This window comes from Bos javanicus, chromosome X, assembly GCF_032452875.1.
Source record: "Bos javanicus breed banteng chromosome X, ARS-OSU_banteng_1.0, whole genome shotgun sequence".
In the NCBI taxonomy this organism is placed as follows: Eukaryota; Metazoa; Chordata; class Mammalia; order Artiodactyla; family Bovidae; genus Bos; species Bos javanicus.
Genome location: NC_083897.1, coordinates 13,453,377 through 13,473,127, shown reverse-complemented (window position 1 = coordinate 13,473,127; position 19,751 = coordinate 13,453,377). Strand labels below are relative to the sequence as shown.

The 19,751-nt window shown below is 40.1% G+C and overlaps 1 protein-coding gene across 4 annotated transcripts in view; it reads right to left on the bottom strand.

Moving 5' to 3' along the window:
• The window catches only part of OCRL (OCRL inositol polyphosphate-5-phosphatase), a 51,837-nt gene extending 41,989 nt beyond the window's left edge, over nucleotides 1-9,848 (bottom strand). For 2 of the 4 annotated variants that reach the window (XM_061407882.1, XM_061407884.1), the window contains exons 1-4: nucleotides 9,576-9,848; nucleotides 9,232-9,311; nucleotides 4,789-4,868; nucleotides 1,732-1,770 (exon numbers count right to left, since the gene is read on the bottom strand). In XM_061407882.1, the coding sequence (XP_061263866.1) occupies nucleotides 1,732-1,770; nucleotides 4,789-4,868; nucleotides 9,232-9,311; nucleotides 9,576-9,614 (238 nt within the window). In that variant the 5' untranslated portion in view covers nucleotides 9,615-9,848. The remainder of the gene's footprint in view (nucleotides 1-1,731; nucleotides 1,771-4,788; nucleotides 4,869-9,231; nucleotides 9,312-9,575) is intronic. The other 2 variants (XM_061407883.1, XM_061407885.1) reach the window with 1 other exon arrangement.
• Between the last annotated feature and the right edge of the window lie 9,903 nt (nucleotides 9,849-19,751).

Here is a 19,751-nt window from a genome sequence, read left to right as displayed (position 1 = left end):
TTATGTAAAAATATAAGTAAAGGACTGGAAGGAGATACATAAAAATGTTAATTACAGTGGTGATCTCTAGGTCACAGGAGTGTAATTTTAATTTATACTTTAAACTTTCCTGAACTTTACAAATTGTACATAATGAAGGATGTATTATCTCTATAATCAGAAAAAATATTTTAAAATGTTTAATACCAACATCCAGACAGTGTGAAAACACAAAGTTTCAGTAAAATCAGCCTTGCTTAACAAACCCAAGGTCTTCTCCAGCAACATATTTTATGCTCTAAAGGTTTATATGTGAAGCCTAAGGATCAAGACAAAATCTAGTTTCAGTACAAATGTTAATAAATAGGCAGAAATGAAGCATTTTATTCAAGTGGTTACTTAACTCCTTCCCATATAATCTAGTAACTTAAACTCTGGACACAGCAACACATGGTTAATTTCCATGTAGGAGAGGCTAACTAAACCAACGCCATAAATTAGGTGTTTGTAAGAGAAAAGGCACAGCTCAGTTTAACATTTCAGCTATGGAAATACCTATTTTCATACTAAGAACAGGACATTTAGGTATCTAATTTCAGAAGATTTCAGCACCAATGTGAGTCACTGCTGAACAAACTTTGCTCACATTGTGCTTTATTAGTATTGCTCTTGCCTTCTCCTTTTTAAGTACAGTAAGACATAGATATTAGGTTACTTGCTCTCCTGGATATCTGCAGTAGAAGCTAGAAGTTGGATGTGCTTAGCTTTTAGGATCAGCCCTTAAGACTTCCAAAATTTATGACCAAAGGAAAGAATAATAAAATCCAAATCAGAAGAAGTACCTAAACTGTGTAATACAAAACAATAGTGCCAAGGACGGGGACTATGTCTAAGCAAAATTATGTATGAACTGATAGCCCCAAGCTAAGGGCCAAGTCCCAGGCATCCAAGGACTCAACCAAGAGATAAAGCACCCCATTTGATTTGGATTCGTGTCGTCACATACTTTTTCCCATGGCAACCACAGAGTAGATACAGTAGCATTCAAGTGCCCATTTTTCCCTCCCCATGTTAACAAAGCACAATTTTAGATGATAAATGGAGAACAGCTTGCACAGAAAGTCTAAGATGATTTGTTTCAGACAGATAAAAAATGCGAGAATGGAAACAGTGAGAAGGAAGACCGTGTTCTCTCTGATAAAGAAATGCCTTGAGAAGACGGTCTTAAATAAAAGACCAAAATTATTTTAAGGAAAAAAAAGATTTCCCTGGTACAAAAGGGACTCTGTAGCCTCCCAAATAATATAATAAACTAAGGAAAACATTATGATTTAACATGTAAAAAATCAAAAGTAGGTAGGAGAAAAAAGCTTAAAACATATCAGTAGTTAAAAAAACCTCATAAACCTTTTGTGCCTTAAACACTCTATGACCCTTCCTACAATTTCCTACTCCACAGGAATGACTTAACTGATAGCAACAAAAAACTAGTATCTCAAAGAAGTTCAGCATCAGAAAAGCAGATCATGTTTTCAACTTTTTAAAGACTCTTGCCAGCCACCTGCTTTTTCTTAAGCTTAGGCTAAGTGTTTTGGGGAGGCAATACTAATTTGTATGGCTGCATTATGAAAATAGAGAATACAGGATAAAATGGTAAGATAAAAGTTGTGCAAAAAAGGTGTCTTACATACAGTGGGTCTTCAAGTACATATTTGTTGAATGAAAATCAACTCCATTCAGAAAGATACTTACTGTTTGAAGCTATGTCAATTAAAAGAGTTTCTTCCGCTTCTAAAGGAAAAGAAGAATAGGATCAGGGAAGAGAAAACCATTCATTATAACCCACAGAAGTACACACCTAACTACTTCTTTCAATCACCACTCCTAGGTTTTAGAACACATTAAAAAAAATCCTTTGCTTTTTTGTTTAGCACTTTTAAAAGGGGATTTTAATAGCACTGTGTCCTAAAGATTATAAGCAATTCAACTAAAACAAAAATGCATTGAACAAGTAATCACATGGAATTCCTCAAAGCAAATCAAGCAATGACAATAGTAGGGAATATAACATGTTAATTCAAGTGAAGGTGAGTTTAATTCCCCTCAACTATAACACACTAACTTAATATAATCTAACTGTATCATTTAGATAATTCTTATAAAAAGCCAAGAAAGTGACCCCAAAAGCCTAGAGGTAAATTACTTTCTTAACTCAAATCTAGTCTCTGAAAAATTTCCAATGACCTCATTACCTCCACCCCTGCCCCACACAGGAACAGAGAATACTTGAAGTTATCTTCAGGCTACCATTAACAGTTGTGGGTCCAAGGCTTACCACACCCAACAAGTATAAAACAGGTCAAGTTCAAAGTTCTATTTTCTCTCCATGGCTCACCTAGACTTCCTCCCTTACCTCTAGTGTCTAGATCCAACTCATCACTTCCTCTTGGACTTCCCTGGATTTGGCCATTGGCACCTGTCAGACCCTCCTGGCTGGTTAAACTCCGGGTACTCCCTCTGGGTACTGACTCCTTCCTGGAGGAGGAAATGGCAACCCACGCCAGTATTCTTGCCTGGAAAATTCCACGGACAGAGCCTGGCAGGTTGCAGTCTAGGGTCGTAAAGAGCAACTGAGCACGCAGGCACTGACTCCTTGGGATGAGTCTGGATCCACCTCGGCCAGGAGTAATCTCAACCTTTTCTAGCTCCCTCACTTGCCTGGATTGTAATTTGGCTCCATTACTCAGGCACAACAGAAGAACTGATAATGCCCCTGCTGCTGCTACTGCTGCTAAGTCGCTTCAGTCGTGTCCGACTCTGTGCGACCCCAGAGACGGCAGCCCACCAGGCTCCCCGTCCCTGGGATTCTCCAGGCAAGAACATTGGAGTGGGTTGCCATTTCCTTCTCCAATGCATGAAAGTGAAAAGTGAAAGTGAAGTCTCTTAGTCGTGTCCGAAGTGAAGTCGCTCAGTCGTGTCCGACTCTTAGCGACCCCATGGACTGCAGCCTACCGGGCTCCTCTGTCCATGGGATTTTCCAGGCAAGCGTGCTGGAGTGGGGTGCCATTGCCTTCTCCGGATGCCCCAAGTTGTCTAATATTAGAGAATAGTCTCAATACTTTTACTAGCATGATGAATGAAGTAAGGGACAACAGTGCTTCAAGACAGAGGTATTAGTTCACAACTGCTCTTTGGTAACTTTAATTCTTTAAAACCCAAGTACTCATAGATTTTTCAAAATAGATGTACAGGTTGGGAAACAGAAAGGATGTGAAAACTCAAGGAGGTATCTGTTCCTTTTGTCATGAGGATTACTATGTGCATGCACACAAATTTTCCTAGATTCCAACCTAGCAATCTGCCATCTATTTCTTATTAAAGACAATACCAAGAGAAACAGGGTAAAAGAGATTCTAGAAGTAGCACAAAGAAGGTATAGGGTCAACAAGATACTAACATCATTGTCTTTGGCTTTTCTCCTCCTTAAAGGGCTGAGTATCTAACAAAAAGCACTATGCTATCAGAAATGAGGTGACCACAGTAACTTATTTCAGCACGCAGGTGCCTCCTTCAATGTCTCTCTTACACAGGGCAGGCTAAATAAAAGATTTTATTCTACTACACAATATGGATTCTATTCACAGTGGGTATTTTTAATTCTTAATATATGCTCTCTTAAAAAGTCATGCCCACTTAGTATTTCTACTTATAGGAATAAATTCTAAGGAAGTAAGAGACATGCAAACAAAAAATAACTCAAATGTCAAACACAGGGAATAACTACAGTAGAGGTCACTCATAAAATTGAATAGTATACAACTATTAACAGCATGTAAAAGCACTCAAAACATGATAGCAAATAGAACGGACAAAAAACACATACATATGAGCTCCACCAACCCTAAAAGTTACATGTGTAGAAAAAAGGAAAATGTTAGGTATTTATCTCTGAAGGACGTGAGTTTACTTATTTCCTTTATAATTTTCTGTTCTTTCCCAACTTTTTACAGTACATATATTACTTTTGTGATCAAAAAAGTTGCATGTAGTTTAAGAAAGAATTTATGCAAGGCAGGATTCAAGTTTTCCAAGAAGCTGTAGCTGACACAGAATGCCTGTCGGATAAGCCAATGGAGCCACTGGAAACATAATGCATTTGTTCTCTAATAATCAATTTCCTTTCTAGGGCAATGTGAAATGACAGAAGCAACACCTCCTACACAAACCTCCCAATTTTTGAGTCTCATTGTAGCAGATGAAACAACAGATTTTCTGTTCCCTTTCCCCAAATTTGAAGGCAGGAAGCCAAGTATTTCCTCCCCAGAGTCGATTTTCTTATGATTCACCAATGTCAAGGTTTGAGAATCAGCACAATTGAATGTAAGGTACTACAATCTGGCAAGACATGTTGCCAAATGTTTTAATTTCAAATAGTGTGGGGAGAAAGTGCTGAACGCATGTGAATCGAAATGACCTTGATAGTTTACAATGAGCAGTTTATCAGTTAAGCCCAAGAATGTGATTAAAATCTACATATAGGTTCATCAGCATAAAAGACTACCTACATAGGTAACAGACCACATCTATCTCTAACCCCAGCCAGGGTGGCAGGTGAGAATATATATATTTCAATATAATCCTTCAGTACTCTCAGACAAAGAATTTATCATCTTCTCAATGGTAGATTATTTACAGAGGGTAATGCATTTCATTTTATGTGCAGTGACAAATTTAAGTATGTATATTATACAATGATAACGACCAAAGAAAAAAACATTATAAAACTAACTAAGCAATTAAAGCTAGTACCTTGAACACATCTAAAGTGGCTATTTATAGGAATGATATCTTGAACACGCTGTTCCTTCTTGTGCAACTGGATTATTAGCCTAGGAAACAGAAGAATGCATCAACGAATAGATACTAAAAAACTAAAAAAAAAAAATTTAACAACAAAATACATTGCTGTATTGTTATACAAATCTAGTCTGTATTTATTAGGCTTGTTGGATCTTGTTACCTGGATCTGAGAATCATGGTAGATATTGCTTTAGGTCTAAAAGGATGTTAGTGATGATCAGTACCTGAATACCCACAGTTCAATGCCATGGAGAACACAGTCTATGTCCTAAAAACAGTTTACAATTTTAAGAGCATGAGATATAGTACACACACCTTCAGCTTACGCATACCAGAGTGAAGAACTAACAGTTAGGTGTGAAGACCATGAGAGAAGGGACTATGGCTGTCTTTTCACCACAGTATTTCTAGCACCTAGTACAACACCTGGCGTGTAGCAGTCCCTCACGTTTGTTGAATAAATGGATTATAAATTTCATCAATTAGCTTTCTGATTTTATTCCCATGGCTTTTATCAAAGAATGATTCTATCTTTTCAAATAAGTATACAGGTTCACGGAGAAGTAAGAGGAGATGCCCAGCCAGCTGCATTAGTCAAAATAATCCAGTGACCAATGAGGTAGCAGATATCACAACCAGATTGCTTTTATATCCCTGTGTTTTCATCATGGTTTACAATTTAATGCTAGTATTTCTGGTAAGCATAACTGAACTTTGCCCCTCAGTATGAAATACAAGACTTCCAAATTCCTATGTATTCCTGAAATATTAATTTTCACTTATTACTTAATCTTAGTGGTCCAGAATCAAGGTGTAACCTACTGGTAAAAGGTCATCCTGAACATCTCCTAACTTCCCCCAAATCACTCTTCAGGTGGTTCTTTGAGCCAGGAGCACTATTCTTTCCTTCCCTGAGACCTAGCTCAAACTATCAACTCCTCTGTGAAACTCCTCCCAAGTAACCTCAGGCAGAACTAGTGGCCTCATGCCTTTGTGTGTCCCTCAAACATAGCACTTAACAGACTCCATTATAGTTACATATATAACTATATACATACATACAAAAAACTACATACGAATCCCTCAGATTTGAACTCCATGAAAGCAAAGACCCTATCATATTCAGTTTTGTCTCTTACCTAATAGATGATCAATAACTTTAGTTGAATAAACATTTAATTAAGCTACAAAGAGAGGTGAATTTCTAAACATATGTGGTCAACTTTTGACCTTAGAAGTCATTCTTTAGAAGGGCTTGATTTCTATTTTGTTGTCTTTTGGGGGCTTGTCATTTTAGCTTTTTGAATTTTTTTTCAAATTGGTTAACTTTGAAGGGGTAACTTGGGGGAAAGAAATGCTTAGATAGAACTAAGGGAGATAAAAATATTAGTGCCATTTTTCTGCTCTGATTCTACTTGCCTAACTTTCAGGGATTTATAGTTTAACGTGATTAGAAAGAAGAGTATGGGGGAAGGTCCTTCTCAAACTGCAAAGTTCATGAGTTGAGTACAGTCCTATAAACCCAGATGTAGACCAGAAACTAGATAAGAAGGACAAAGCAATGGTCAACGAGAAAGAGCTTACTTTAAGGAAAATGAACACAAACCAATGTAATTCCCAAGTAAAGTAATACAGAAATGATGTTGAACATCAACAGTAAAGTTTCAACTGGATTGTCTTGTTAAAAACCAACACAAAACAGACAACACGGATGGACCTTGAGAGCATTATGCTAAGTGAAAGAAGTCAGACAGAGAAAGACAAATACCATATGATCTCATGTGTGAAACAGAAAAACAAAAACCAAAAATACTGAACTCAAAGACATGGAGAACAGATTGGTAGTTGTTAGAGGCAGAGGATGGGGGTGTGTGGGTGAAATGGGTGAAGGAGGTCAATAGGTACAAATGTCCAGTTAGAAAATAGTTAAGTCCTGGGGCTGTAATGTATAGCATGATGACTATAGTTAATAATAATGTACTGTATATTTGAAAGTTGTTAAGAAAATATGTCTTAAAAGTTCTCATCAAAAGAAAAAAAATGTTGAAGGAACTTCCCTGGCAATTCAGTGGTTAAGACTCTATGCCTCCAATACAGGGGGTGCAGGTTCAATCCCTAGCCCCGGAAACAAGATCCCACATACCACGTGGCACAAAGACAGAAACAAAGAAAAAAATTGTTAACAATGTGTGGTGATGAATGTTAATAAGACTTATGGTGGTGATCATTTCATAGTATATACAAATATCAAGTCATTATATCGTATACCTGAAACTAACATAATGTTATAAATATCAATTTAAAAAAGAAATGTGACCCCCCCCCCCAAAAAAAACCAAAAAACATAAACTGGGAAATCAAGTCAAGTCCACAAATATTTCCCTAGGAAATACTCTGATTTGTTTAAGGAAGGTTAAAGATGAAACAACAGGTTGCATCATAATCTATTTACCTTGAAAAAAAAGAACGTCAGTGTTTGAGTCCTTGTGTGCAATAAAATCGTTTTCAATTGTAATTTTAGTCTCTCAAGTAAATTTCTCCTATGGTTAACAGCAGGAACTACAAAACTAAAGAAGGCACCCAAGAGACAAGGATTATATAGACCAATAATGTAGTGTCTCTAATAAATGATTTCAAAAGAAACTTCTCAAATATGATCTAATTCTGAGATGTTACATGCCTTTAAATCTCAGCTATGCTACTTCCTGACTGTGAACAAATGACTTAACCTCTCTAAACCTCCATTTCTACACCAAGAAAAAGGGGATGACGATGATAATATTACAATTTCACAGCAATCCTTACATGAGAGTTAAATGAACTAATTCATGCAAGTGCTTAGAAGAGTACCTGACACACATCAAGCCATTGAGTGTGACTTGTGCTATACTCATAACTTATACAGAACTGTAACATAGAATTTGATTTCTCTAGGGGGGAAGACAAAAATAATCAAGAGAGCTACCATTGCAAGTTTAAAAGTGTTTCCAGTACATGAGACCAGATAGAAAGAGGTGTTTCTCTCAAGGCCAGCTGCTTGTTCCCTTATCAGCTGAACAGTTCCAAACCTACAGAACCAAGGGAACAGATCCTGAGATGTGGTCATCTCAGCACTGTAGCTATTTTTATTTAATCCTCATAATTTAAAGAAGAGGAAACTGAGGCACAAAAAATTTAATGGTTTGCCCAAGGTTCACATCTTCCCATTCTATTCTTGCTTTTGGAAGTGGTACTGGTGTTCCACTTTTCAATTCACTTTTCTGTTGAATTTACTTTCATTAAACTGGTCTTCCAGTTTGATGAAATCTGGGAAAAATACGAACTTATCACATCAACAGAACTGACCAAGCAGAATCTAGGGAAGAGCTACTTCCATAGAACCAGCTGACATCCAGTTTGAATGGCACCAAGAGTTTCAGAATAGGGCAGGCTAGGCTAATGGAAATTTCTTCTCTGTAAACTAGACAGCATAGACAAAGATTGAATCTGGACAATCTAAACGCAGGGGCTGAGAAAAATTGTTTTTAAGCAGAATCCATTGTTGGGGGATGGCAGGATTTAAGTGACTGACAATTCTTCACTGACGTCAAGAAACCAGCCAACAACCAGGGGCGGTGGCTGGGGCATAAGGGGATAGGGACCTACCTATATAGGATAGTCATCAGAGATACTTTGGATGAAGCATTAGTGGCAAAGAAGTGAGATCAGCAGCCATAGTGATGGCTTATCAAAACCTTTTGATCAAACTGTCCAAGGCAGAGTGGAAGGTAACACACCCTGATGAAAGGCCAAAAGTCGTTTACATTTCTACACATGTCATTACTTTTTCTAACAGTCAAGTCAGTAAGTGAAGCAGTTACTGGCCTACACAAAATCATGACTGAATTAATGAATATGCCTTCAAGCAAATGGAATAAAGGGGTGGGGAGACTGGAGGAACCAGTTGAATGAGATTAAGAGAAGGTTAACAATGAAGCATTTCTACAGCACTTTTACTTCTTTGTAAACCACTTTCGTATTTATTATTCTCCCAGTTATAACTCCAAAGGCTATAAGGTAAGGCAGTTCATGTTTTTATTAAACTGATGAGGACACTAAGGCCCAGAAAGCTTTATTGACCAGCCCAGGATTACACAACCCATGTCAGTTGCAGGGCAGGAACTAAGAACCCAGGCTTCCTGCTTGCCTGCCCATTGAAGCCCTTTCCTGAGCCACAGGCCAGGAGCAAACTTGGGGAGAAAGCCGGGTGGTTAGAGCACTGGCACTTCACACCCGGGCCGAACCTGTTGCCCACGTGGCCTCAGTGGGAGGAGGGTGCGTGGCTTGTCGCGGTTTGGGCTTGGGAGGTAATGGCAGGCTCCCCTCCTTTGTGGGTATCAGGTGGTTACTTACTCATACTGCCCGTTCCTCTGGACTAGGGTCAGCGCGCAGGGCTCCCGGAGAGGACCCTTCATCTCCATACCCTCGATAGTATGCGGGCGCTAGTCAAGGGTCTTCTCTACAAGCGCGGCCCAGGAGGGGACCCGCGGTGCAGGGCGGCGAGAGGCTCCTGCCCCTCTGCCCACCCTTCCTCCCCAGCGTCCGAGGCAGCGCCTCCCGCGCCGGCCCCCCTCTCCCGCTCGGCTGGGTTTCGGAGCCCGATTGCCCCCTAGCCGCCCCTCCGCCGCGATCCGCAGTCCCGCGGACCCCCCCCCCCCCCCCGCGCGGCCTCCCCTCCCCTTCTCTCAGGCGGATACGGTAAGGGGCTGGGCTCCAATCGGGAGCGGCGGCTCCATCCCGGCGGCTTCCAGGCTCGGCGGGACTGCGGACTGCGGGCTGATCCGACGATACTGCCTCCCGCGTCCTCACACCCCTTAGCCTCGGCTGCGCGTCCTTAGAGAAACAGCTCCGTGTTGGGCGCGGGCAGCCCGCAGCCTGGAGCCCAGAGCCGGGAGCCGGGAGCCTGACCCGAGAGAGAGCGGCGCCTCCCACCCCCGCCAGTTTTCCAGGCCGCCGCAGATTCCGCCCCCTGCGGCCAACCTGTGGAACTGCAGGCCAACTCGACGGACTGGGGGCGTCTCCCCCACGTCCAGCAAGGGATAAGCTTTCAAGGCTGTCTGTGACGCCAGACTTGTTTTGGGGATTTTGAAGGTTGCAATAGAAACAAAGTACAGTCATACCCATCAAATAACTCAAAGGTGTTGGGGCCACTAGGACCCATATCCTCCATTCAAAATATCCTTATTATGGTTAACAGAATGGACCATGCTGGTTATCCTACTACTCAGATGTCCTCCCACCTCACTCCATCCTTCCACACCCTAAATCGGAAAAATCCCCAGAGATCATACCTTTGCTTTCTCTGTTCCCCTTTAAGCTCACTTGTAAGCAGGCAAACACCAAATATATTATCCCTGGCCCACATCCCTTGCCTAATATAACTCATTGTTAGGAAAGCATTGGATGACAAAAACCCACGGTTATTTCACACCGCGATGCAGGTTTGACATTTCAAAGCCATGTGCTTGCTTGTGTCTCCTGCATTGCCAGGCGGCGCTAGTGGTAACGAACCCACCTGCGAAAGCAGAAGATGTAAGAGACGGGGGTTTGATCCCTGGGTCGAGAAGATCCCCTGGAGAAGGGCATGGCAACCCAATCCAGTATTCTTGCCTGGAGAATCCCAGTGGACAGAGAAGCCTGGCAAGCTAGAGTCCATAGGGTTGCAGAGAGTCGGACACTACTGAAGTGACTTAGCACGCATGCACTTGGGAAGCCCCATATGCTTGCTTCCTCTCTCCTGATTGCTCCGTATCCAATCAGCCAACAAGTCTTATTAATATGTTCTTTGGAATTACTTTTAGATTCTTTGTTTTCTTGCCATTCACACTGCCATCACTGGAGTGTAAGCCCTTGTGATATCTCATTTGACCATTTTACTCTGTTGACAGTCATAAGAATATTCTTCCTAGAGTAATGTTTCAGTTGTGTTATTCTTTTGTTCAGTGGTCACCTATGGATGTGAGAGTTGGACTGTGAAGAAAGCTGAGCGCCGAAGAATTGATGCTTTTGAACTGTGGTGTTGGAGAAGACTCTTGAGAGTCCCTTGGACTGCAAGGAGATCCAACAAGTCCATTCTGAAGGAGATCAGCCCTGGGATTTCTTTGGAAGGAATGATGCTAAAGCTGAAACTCCAATACTTTGACCACCTCATGTAAAGTGTTGACTCATTGGAAAAGACCCTGATGCTGGGAGGGATTAGGGGCAGGAGGAGAAGGGGACGGCAGAGGATGAGATGGCTGGATGGCATCACTGACTCGATGGACATGAGTTTCAGTAAACTCCAGGAGTTGGTGATGGACAGGGAGGCCTGGCCTGCTGTGATTCATGGGGTCGCAAAGAGTCGGACACAACTGAGCGACTGAATTGAACTGAACTGATTCTTTTGTTCAAGACCCTATGCTACTGCTGCTGCTGCTGCTGCTAAGTCACTTCAGTCGTGTCCGACTCTGTGCGAGCCCATAGACGGAAGCCCACCAGGCTCCCCGTCCCTGGGATTCTCCAGGCAAGAACACTGGAGTAGGTTGCCATTTCCTTCTCCAATGCATGAAAGTGAAAAGTGAAAGTGAAGTTGCTCAGTCGTGTCCGACTCTTAGCGACCCCATGGACTGCAGCCTACCAGGCTCCTCCATCCATGGGATTTTCCAGGCAAGAGTACTGGAGTGGGGTGCCATTGCCTTCTCCGGCTTTAGACCCTAGCTGGTGTCTAAATCCTTGCAGAGACATTTTAAATTTTATAAAGCTTTTTTAAAAATTGCAGTTCAACAATTTCCTTTCCCATTTCCATACACACATACTCCCTATCTCTCCTTCCTGTTTATTTTTTCTCCTGAAGATTTTTCACTATTCATTAATTTATTTTACTTATCAATTTCATTTATTGTTTACCTTCCCCTATCAGAATGTGAGTTCTGGAAGGGCAGGAGTTCTTACATTTTTGAATTCCCAGCACCTAGAACCATTTCTAGAACAAAGTAGATCCTAGAAAAATATTGATTAAATGAATAAATGAATTTGTATCTTGAATGTATAAGAACCTCTACAAATCAGTGAGGAAAAAAGAAAGAAACCTTGTAGAAAAACTGACAGGGACTTCCCTGGAGAGCCCATAGTTGAGACTCCACGCTTTCAGTGCAGGGCGCATGGGTTTGCTCCCTGGCTGGGGAACTAAGATCACAAATGCCTTGCATGGGGCATGCCCTCCCCCAGAAAAACAAGACAAACAAAAACTGACAAAATATATGAATAAAGGGGCTTCCCTGGTGGTTCAGTGGTAAAGAATCTACTTGCCAATGCTAGAGACTCAGGTTCGATCCTTGGTCAAAGAAGATTCCACACGCTGTGGAGCAACTAAGTCTGTGCCACACCTACTGAGCCTGTGATCTAGAGCCCAGGAGCTGCAACTACTGAAGCCCTTGCGCCCTAAAACCCATGCCCTGAGACAAGAGAAGCCACCTCAGTGAGAAGCCTGCACACTGCCGCTGGAGTGTAGCCCTAACTTGCCAAAGCTAGAGAAAAGCTCATGCAGCAACGAAGACCCGACACAGCCCAAAATAAATAAATGAATAAATGACTAAGCAATTCATAATCAAGGATATCCAAAGGATATGAAAGGACAAAAAGAAATGAAAGGATGATTCACCTCATTACTACTCAGGGAAATTAAAAATTCAAACCATTACAGCAACATGGATGGACCTAGAGATTCTCATACCAAGTGAAGTGAGTCAGACAGAGAAAGGCAAATGTCGTATGATATGTTTATATGTGGAATCCAGAAGAAAGCTGCAAATGAAGTTATCTACAAAAATAGATAGAGTTACAGGTATAGAAAATAGAGTTACAGGTATAGAAAATAAACTTATTGTTATGGGGGGGCCAGTAAGGATAAATCGGAAGATTGGGATTGATACATACACACTACTATACATAACACAGCTAACTAATAAGGACCTACTGTAGAGCACAGGGAACTCTACTCAATACTCTGTAATGGCCTATATTGGAAAAGAATCTAAAAAAGAGTGGATATATGTATTTGTATAACAGATTCACTTCATTATACACCTGAAAGTAACACAATATTGTAAATCAATTATAACCCAATAAGTTTTTTTTTTTAATTTTAAGCTATGAGATACTATTACACAATCATTGGTTTGACAAAAATGTAAAAATTCAGACAACACCAAGTGTTGTTGAGAATGTAGAACAGATAGAACTCTGAGGCTGATAGAACTGCTATGAAGAGCCATTTGACATTGTATAATACCCTTCAACCCAGAAATTCTATTTCTAGCTATAGACCTGGGCAAAATTCTAACCTTTGTGCATAAGGATACATGTAAAATAATGCTCATTGCAGCATGATTGGCAATCTCAAAAAAAAAAAAAAAAGGAAACAAATTAAATGTCCATCAGGAGTTGAATGAAAAAATGAACCCTGGTATTCATGAAACTGAATATTATTTTGGAATTAAAATGAATAACTCAAGCAACATGTATAAACAGAGTTAAATCTCAAGAATATGATATTGAGCATAAAGAAAAAATTATAAAACATGTACAGTATACCATTTATATAAAGCTTGAAAAGATTATATATTGCTTATGGCTACATACGTGTAATAGTAATAAGATATAAATATGAAAGAGCATGATCATTGTTAAATTCAAGAAAGGGAGAGGGTTGAGACTGGGGAAGGGCATAAAAGAAATATCAACTATAATCTGAAATACTTATTTTTTCAAACACAATCTGAAAGTTGATCTGGCCAGATTTGATAGAACTAAATGGAGGATACATATGTTGGTTATGTCATTCCATGTACTTTTCTACATTTGAAAATGTATGCAATCAATGAAGATGAAAAATAAAGAAATAATATGGAGCTTAGGGTTATCAGTGTCAAACACTGAAAACAGGACAAAGAAAATGAGAATTGAAAGAGTCTCTTTGGATATGTCAAGGAGTTCATTGGAGACCATGAAATAAGTAATTTCAATAAGTGGTCAATAAGAGGGTAGCAGGCTTCCCTGGTGGCTAAGTGATAAAGAATCTGCCTTCAGTGCAGCAGTCACAGGACGCTCAGGTTTGATCCCTGGGTTGGGAAGATCCCCTGGAGAAGGAAATGGCAAACCACTCCAGTATTCTTGCCTGAAGAATCCCATGGACCCAGGAGCCCGGCAGGCTACAGTCTATGGTGTTGCCAAGAGTCAAACATGATTAAAGCAACTGAGCATGCAGCACGCATGAGAGGGTAGCAACAAGTTTACAGGAAATTGAGGAGAGACTATATTCAGAGAAAATGGAGGCAAAAGGAGTTTGGAAATAAAAAGGAACGAAATATAATTTTAATATAATTAGTTTGAAGGGTTGAACAAAAATTCTTGCCAAAATGTGAAGCCTCCTTAAAGCAAAGGAGGAGTCATTGAAGAGGGGGACACAAGTTCAATCACCGGTAGGGTAACTAGGATCCCAAAAGCCTAGAGGTGGCAAAAAAAATAAAACAAAACAAAACAAAAACCAAGAATAAGAGGTTGTGAAGAAATGGAAATCTACTGAGGTGATGACACTAAAAACTGTGGTCTCTTACAAGGGAGATGATGATTTTTTTAAAAAAAGTAATAAGTGGATATTTTAATAGAAATAACAAAATAATAATCCTGGTGGCTTAACACTGAATTCCTATGACAGGCATTCTTTACATGGCTTCACATACATATTTTCATTTAATTCTCATGAAATTCCTGTAAAGTAGTAACATTATGCTACTTTGTATAATATTATATTATATATTATGCACTTTTGTATAGTATTTTTTATACTGTAGTATATTATTATATTACTCTGTATAATATTTTATACTATAGTATAATATTACATTATACTACTTTGGATAATACTAATACTAAATATTGTTTCCATCTTCAAGATTAGAAAACTGAGAGTCAGAGAGGTTTAGCAACTTACTCATTAACTAGTTGATGTCAGAATCAGGATTCAAACTTAGGTTTGTCTGACTCCAAAGTCTGAGCTTTTAATCCAACACATTACAGCATTCATTCGATGTTCACAGTCATAACAGTAAGTGTTTTATTTAGAAACTTCTATGTGCCAGGCACTATGGTAACTGCTCTGCCTGAATGATCACATTTAATCTGATGTAATTTCTGATGAGATTGAAGTTGAGAGTAGAGGGTTTAGGAACATGACCAAGGTAGAGGAGGGAACAGTTAGTGGTAGAGAGTGATAGTGAATCCAGAAAAGTTAATGAAGGTTTTAGAGCGACAGAGAGAGCCCAGTTGGAGGCAGATGGCATGGACTACCATAGTGGTCCAAAGCAGTATGAGTCTGTAACTGTCTCTTACAATGCTTGGCAGATGGAAAGCAGGAGTAGGGAAAATATCCCAAGATGGTGCTTAGGCTTGGGGATTAGTATAGTAGGCAGAGGCCATGGGGTGAGGGAGTCTGAAGTGGTGTTTAGGATGTATTCAAAGTTGGGTAAAAATTTTTATCTACTCAGCCTAGGGCCAGCAGAGGGGGATAAAGGCAAGCTGGACTCATGCCAAAGCCTTTGACTGTGTGGATCACAATAAACTGTGGAAAATTCTGAAAGAGATGGGAATACCAGACCACCTGACCTGCCTCTTGAGAAATCTGTATGCAGGTCAGGAAGCAACAGTTAGAACTGGACATGGAACAACAGACTGGTTCCAAATAGGAAAAGGAGTACGTCAAGGCTGTATATTGTCACCTTGTTTATTTAACTTATATGCAGAGTACATCATGAGAAACACTGGGCTGGAAGAAACACAAGCTGGAATCAAGATTGCCGGGAGAAATATCAATAACCTCAGATATGCAGATGACACCACCCTTATGGCAGAAAGTGAAGAGGAACTAAAAAGCCTCTTGATGAAAGTGAAAGAGGAGAGTGAAAAAGTTGGCTTAAAACTCAACATTCAGAAAACGAAGATCATGGCATCTGGTCCCATCACTTCATGGGAAATAGATGGGGAAACAGTGGAAACAGTGTCAGACTTTATTTTGGGGGGCTCCAAAATCACTGCAGATGGTGACTGCAGCCATGAAATTAAAAGACGCTTACTCCTTGGAAGGAAAGTTATGACCAACCTAGATAGCATATTCAAAAGCAGAGACATTACTTTGCCAACAAAGGTTCGTTTGGTCAAGGCTATGTGGTCATGTATGGATGTGAGAGTTGGACTGTGAAGAAAGCTGAGCACCGAAGAATTGATGCTTTTGAGCTGTGGTGTTGGAGAAGACTCTTGAGAGTCCCTTGGACTGCAAGGAGATCCAACCAGTCCATTCTGAAGGAGATCAGCCCTGGGATTTCTTCGGAAGGAATGATGCTAAAGCTGAAATTCCAGTACTTTGACCACCTCATGCGAAGAGTTGACTCATTGGAAAAGACTCTGATGCTGGGAGGGATTGGGGGCAAGAGGAGAAGGGGAGGACAGAGGATGAGATGGCTGTATGGCATCACTGACTCGATGAACGTGAGTCTGAGTGAACTCCGGGAGTTGGTGATGGACAGGGAGGCCTGGCATGCTGCGATTCATGGGGTCGTCAAGAGTCGGACACGACTGATCGACTGATCTGATCTCTGATCTCTAGGCCTACTACTGTAGCAAAGTATTGTACATCTTTTTTTTAGGATCACTTCAAGTACCCCACTTAGTTATGGGCTTCTGTATATGTTAAGCATTTCTGTAAGATGGCTAAAATCATTATATTATCCATAACTGCCCTCTGACTTACTTATGGTTGTTAATGATACTACTATTTATCTAGTCACCAAGTTTGAAACCAGATTTATCCCTGAACTCTGCATCTCCTTCATCTCTGATAGCTAACAATTCAAATTTTGTCAATTCTGTAGTACATTCCTTAATATGTATAGCTCTGATCATTCTCATCTATCATCAGATGGCATTTTGTCTAACTGAATAAAGGTCTTATGTCCTATACTTGTATTTACATACAAGAGGCATCCAGTTCAAAGAATTAAATGGTCATTGAACAAAATTCAAAGAAATGAAACTCTGGCTTCAAGTCTCACATTCACCATCACCACAACCATCCCCTCAACACACATACACATGAATAAATGTGTGTTCAGTGCCTGCCTTTATCTATCAAACAACTATAACTAAGTGCTTAGGACTTCTGGGCTTTCTCAAAATAAAAAAGTGAGATCTTTAACATAGACTATAAAATACTTTAAAAAAACTCAAAAATAATTTCAATTAAAAGGACACAAAATATAACATTCTATCAAGTTCATTAATTTTTTAATTTTACATTTATTAAAAAAGTTTATTGTCTTTGAAAGCAATTTTTAGGTTAGATCTTCTGACTTCCCAAGAATTTCCAAGTATGCACAATGATTATGGAGAAATCACAGCCATTATAAATTAAATTAGTTATGCACAGACACATAATTTCAAGAGCAAAATTACAAAAGCCCTTTCAAAAATTTATAGCAAAAATATAAATTTTTAATGCAGGATGAGGACGCATTTTAATATGTTTAATATGATGCCGGCTGAAGCCTTCACCAGAAAGAGTGTGTAGGGCCTGCAAAGGCAAAAACAAGCCTGCCTAACATAGATGAGGCTGGGGAAGAAGATTCTCGTAGGTGAGTCAGCAGCCAGAGGCTGGAAGACAGACTGAGCAGAGGCATAAATGATTCATTGATTTTTAAATCATCACTACTTGAAAAGCCTCGATTTTCAAATACACAAATCCAACATAGATATTGTGCTCCATGCAGAGCAGCATAACAAAGAGCTCATTTTTATTTATGTATCTCCATTTATACTTTTCATTCCTTATAGAATGTGGGGTGAAAAAGACTCATGTGAAGGGAATAGGCACAGCTAGTCTCCTTTGACACACGAGGCCCTGAAAAGGCCTCCTCCAACTCTCTACATCTCACCTTCCCTTTGCTACTCTATTACTGCCCTGTTTGGGCTTCCCTTGTGGCTCAGCTGGTAAAGAATACGCCTGAAATGTGGGAGACCTGGGTTCAATCCCTGGGTTGGGAAGATCCCCTGGAGAAGGGAAAGGCTCAGTTCAGTTCAGTCGCTCAGTTGTGTCTCAATCTTTGCAACCCCAAGGACTGCACACCAGGCCTCCCTGTCCATCACCAACACCTGGAGTTTACCCAAACTCATCTCCATTGAGTCAGTGATGCCATCCAACCATCTCATCCTCAGTCGTCCCCTTCTCCTCCCACCTTCAATCTTTCCCAGCATCAGGGTCTTTTCCAATCAGTCAGTCCTTCGCAACATGTAGCCAAAGTATTGAAGTTTAAGCTTCAGCATCAGTCCCTCCAATGAACACTCAGGACTGATCTCCTTTAGGATGGTCTGGTTGGATCTTCTTGCAGTCCGAGGGACTCTCAAAAGTCTTCTCCAACAACACAGTTCAAAAGCATCAATTCTTCAGTACTCAGCTTTCTTTATAGTCCAACTCTCACATCCATGCATGACCACTGGAAAAACCATAGCCTTGACTAGACGGATTTTTGTTGGCAAAGTAATGTCTCTGCTTTTTAATATGCTGTCTAGGTTGGTCATAACTTTCCTTCCAAGGAGTAAGCATCTTTTAATTTCATGGCTGCAGTCACCATCTACAGTGATTTTGGAAAGGCTATCCACTCCAGTATTCTGGTCTGGAGAATTCCATGGACTATATAGTTCATGGGGTTGCAAAGAGTTGGACACGACTGAGTGACTTTCACTTCACTTCACTTCCTGCCCTGTTTAGTTTCTTCTTTCTTTCTTTCCTTTTTTTTTTTTTTTATCATGCATCTCAGTTCCCGGACCGTGTATGCAATTCTCAGTGCATCGGATTTAACCCAGCCCATGGCAGTGAAAGCCTGGAATCCTAACCACTAGGCAACCAGGGATTTTCCATGCCTTAGTTAGTTTCCTAATTCCCTTCACCCTCCTCCCCTATTTCGCTTTGCTTGAATAGGATCTCCTTTCTGCTTCACAAATCCCATAGCCAGGTCTGACATTGTCCAGTCTCCTTTCTCTCAGAAATTGGAGTTGAAAATTATCAGAAAGGATTCTATCCTGAACACATCTTTCCATAGTTACCTCCCAAATCCACTTTTCACAAATGTTGTGCTCTACCCAGTATTTCCCTTAGGAACTGAACAAGTGCAGTGGTTAGTGGCAGTCAGATAGGTGTGTTCATGATTCAGGTGCTCCTTTGATCATCCAGCTGAATACTTCTAACTTGCCATCTTGGTCTTGACGTTTTTAGAGTATTAAATTATTATTTTTTCTTACTGGCTATAAGCTGTTTAACACATATCTGCAAAAAATCAAAGGGATGCTGATGTTGAAATACAGACTGTAAAAATGATTAAAATTCTACAAATTCTCAAGATGATACTCATCAGACCCATAGGCTGCATTTATCTGATCAAAATTCTTTCATGGCACCTAAAGATTTCTCTAGTAATTTGAAAACCCTAAAAGAAAAAATAGAGTTATGGCTGAATTCAACTCAGTTTTTTGCTTATCAGAAATAAAAATATCTACATCTGCCAAGTAGAACCACCTTTACAATGTCATCATTCAAAGATTAAACACAAAAACTACTAAAGCAATAAGCAAGCTGATATATTTTAAAGCACAAAATTCAAGGATTCCAATCAGGTTTTGAAAGTAGTTTTTTTCTATTTGTGGCATTTAATCTACACTTTGATGGATCCAATAGGATGATCTCTAAAGATTACCCGAGCTCTCTTCTAACCTCAACCCTGTGACCTTTTTTTTTTTAAATTAAAAAACACTGTTTATGTATTAGGGTGCACTGGGTCTTAGTTGCAGCA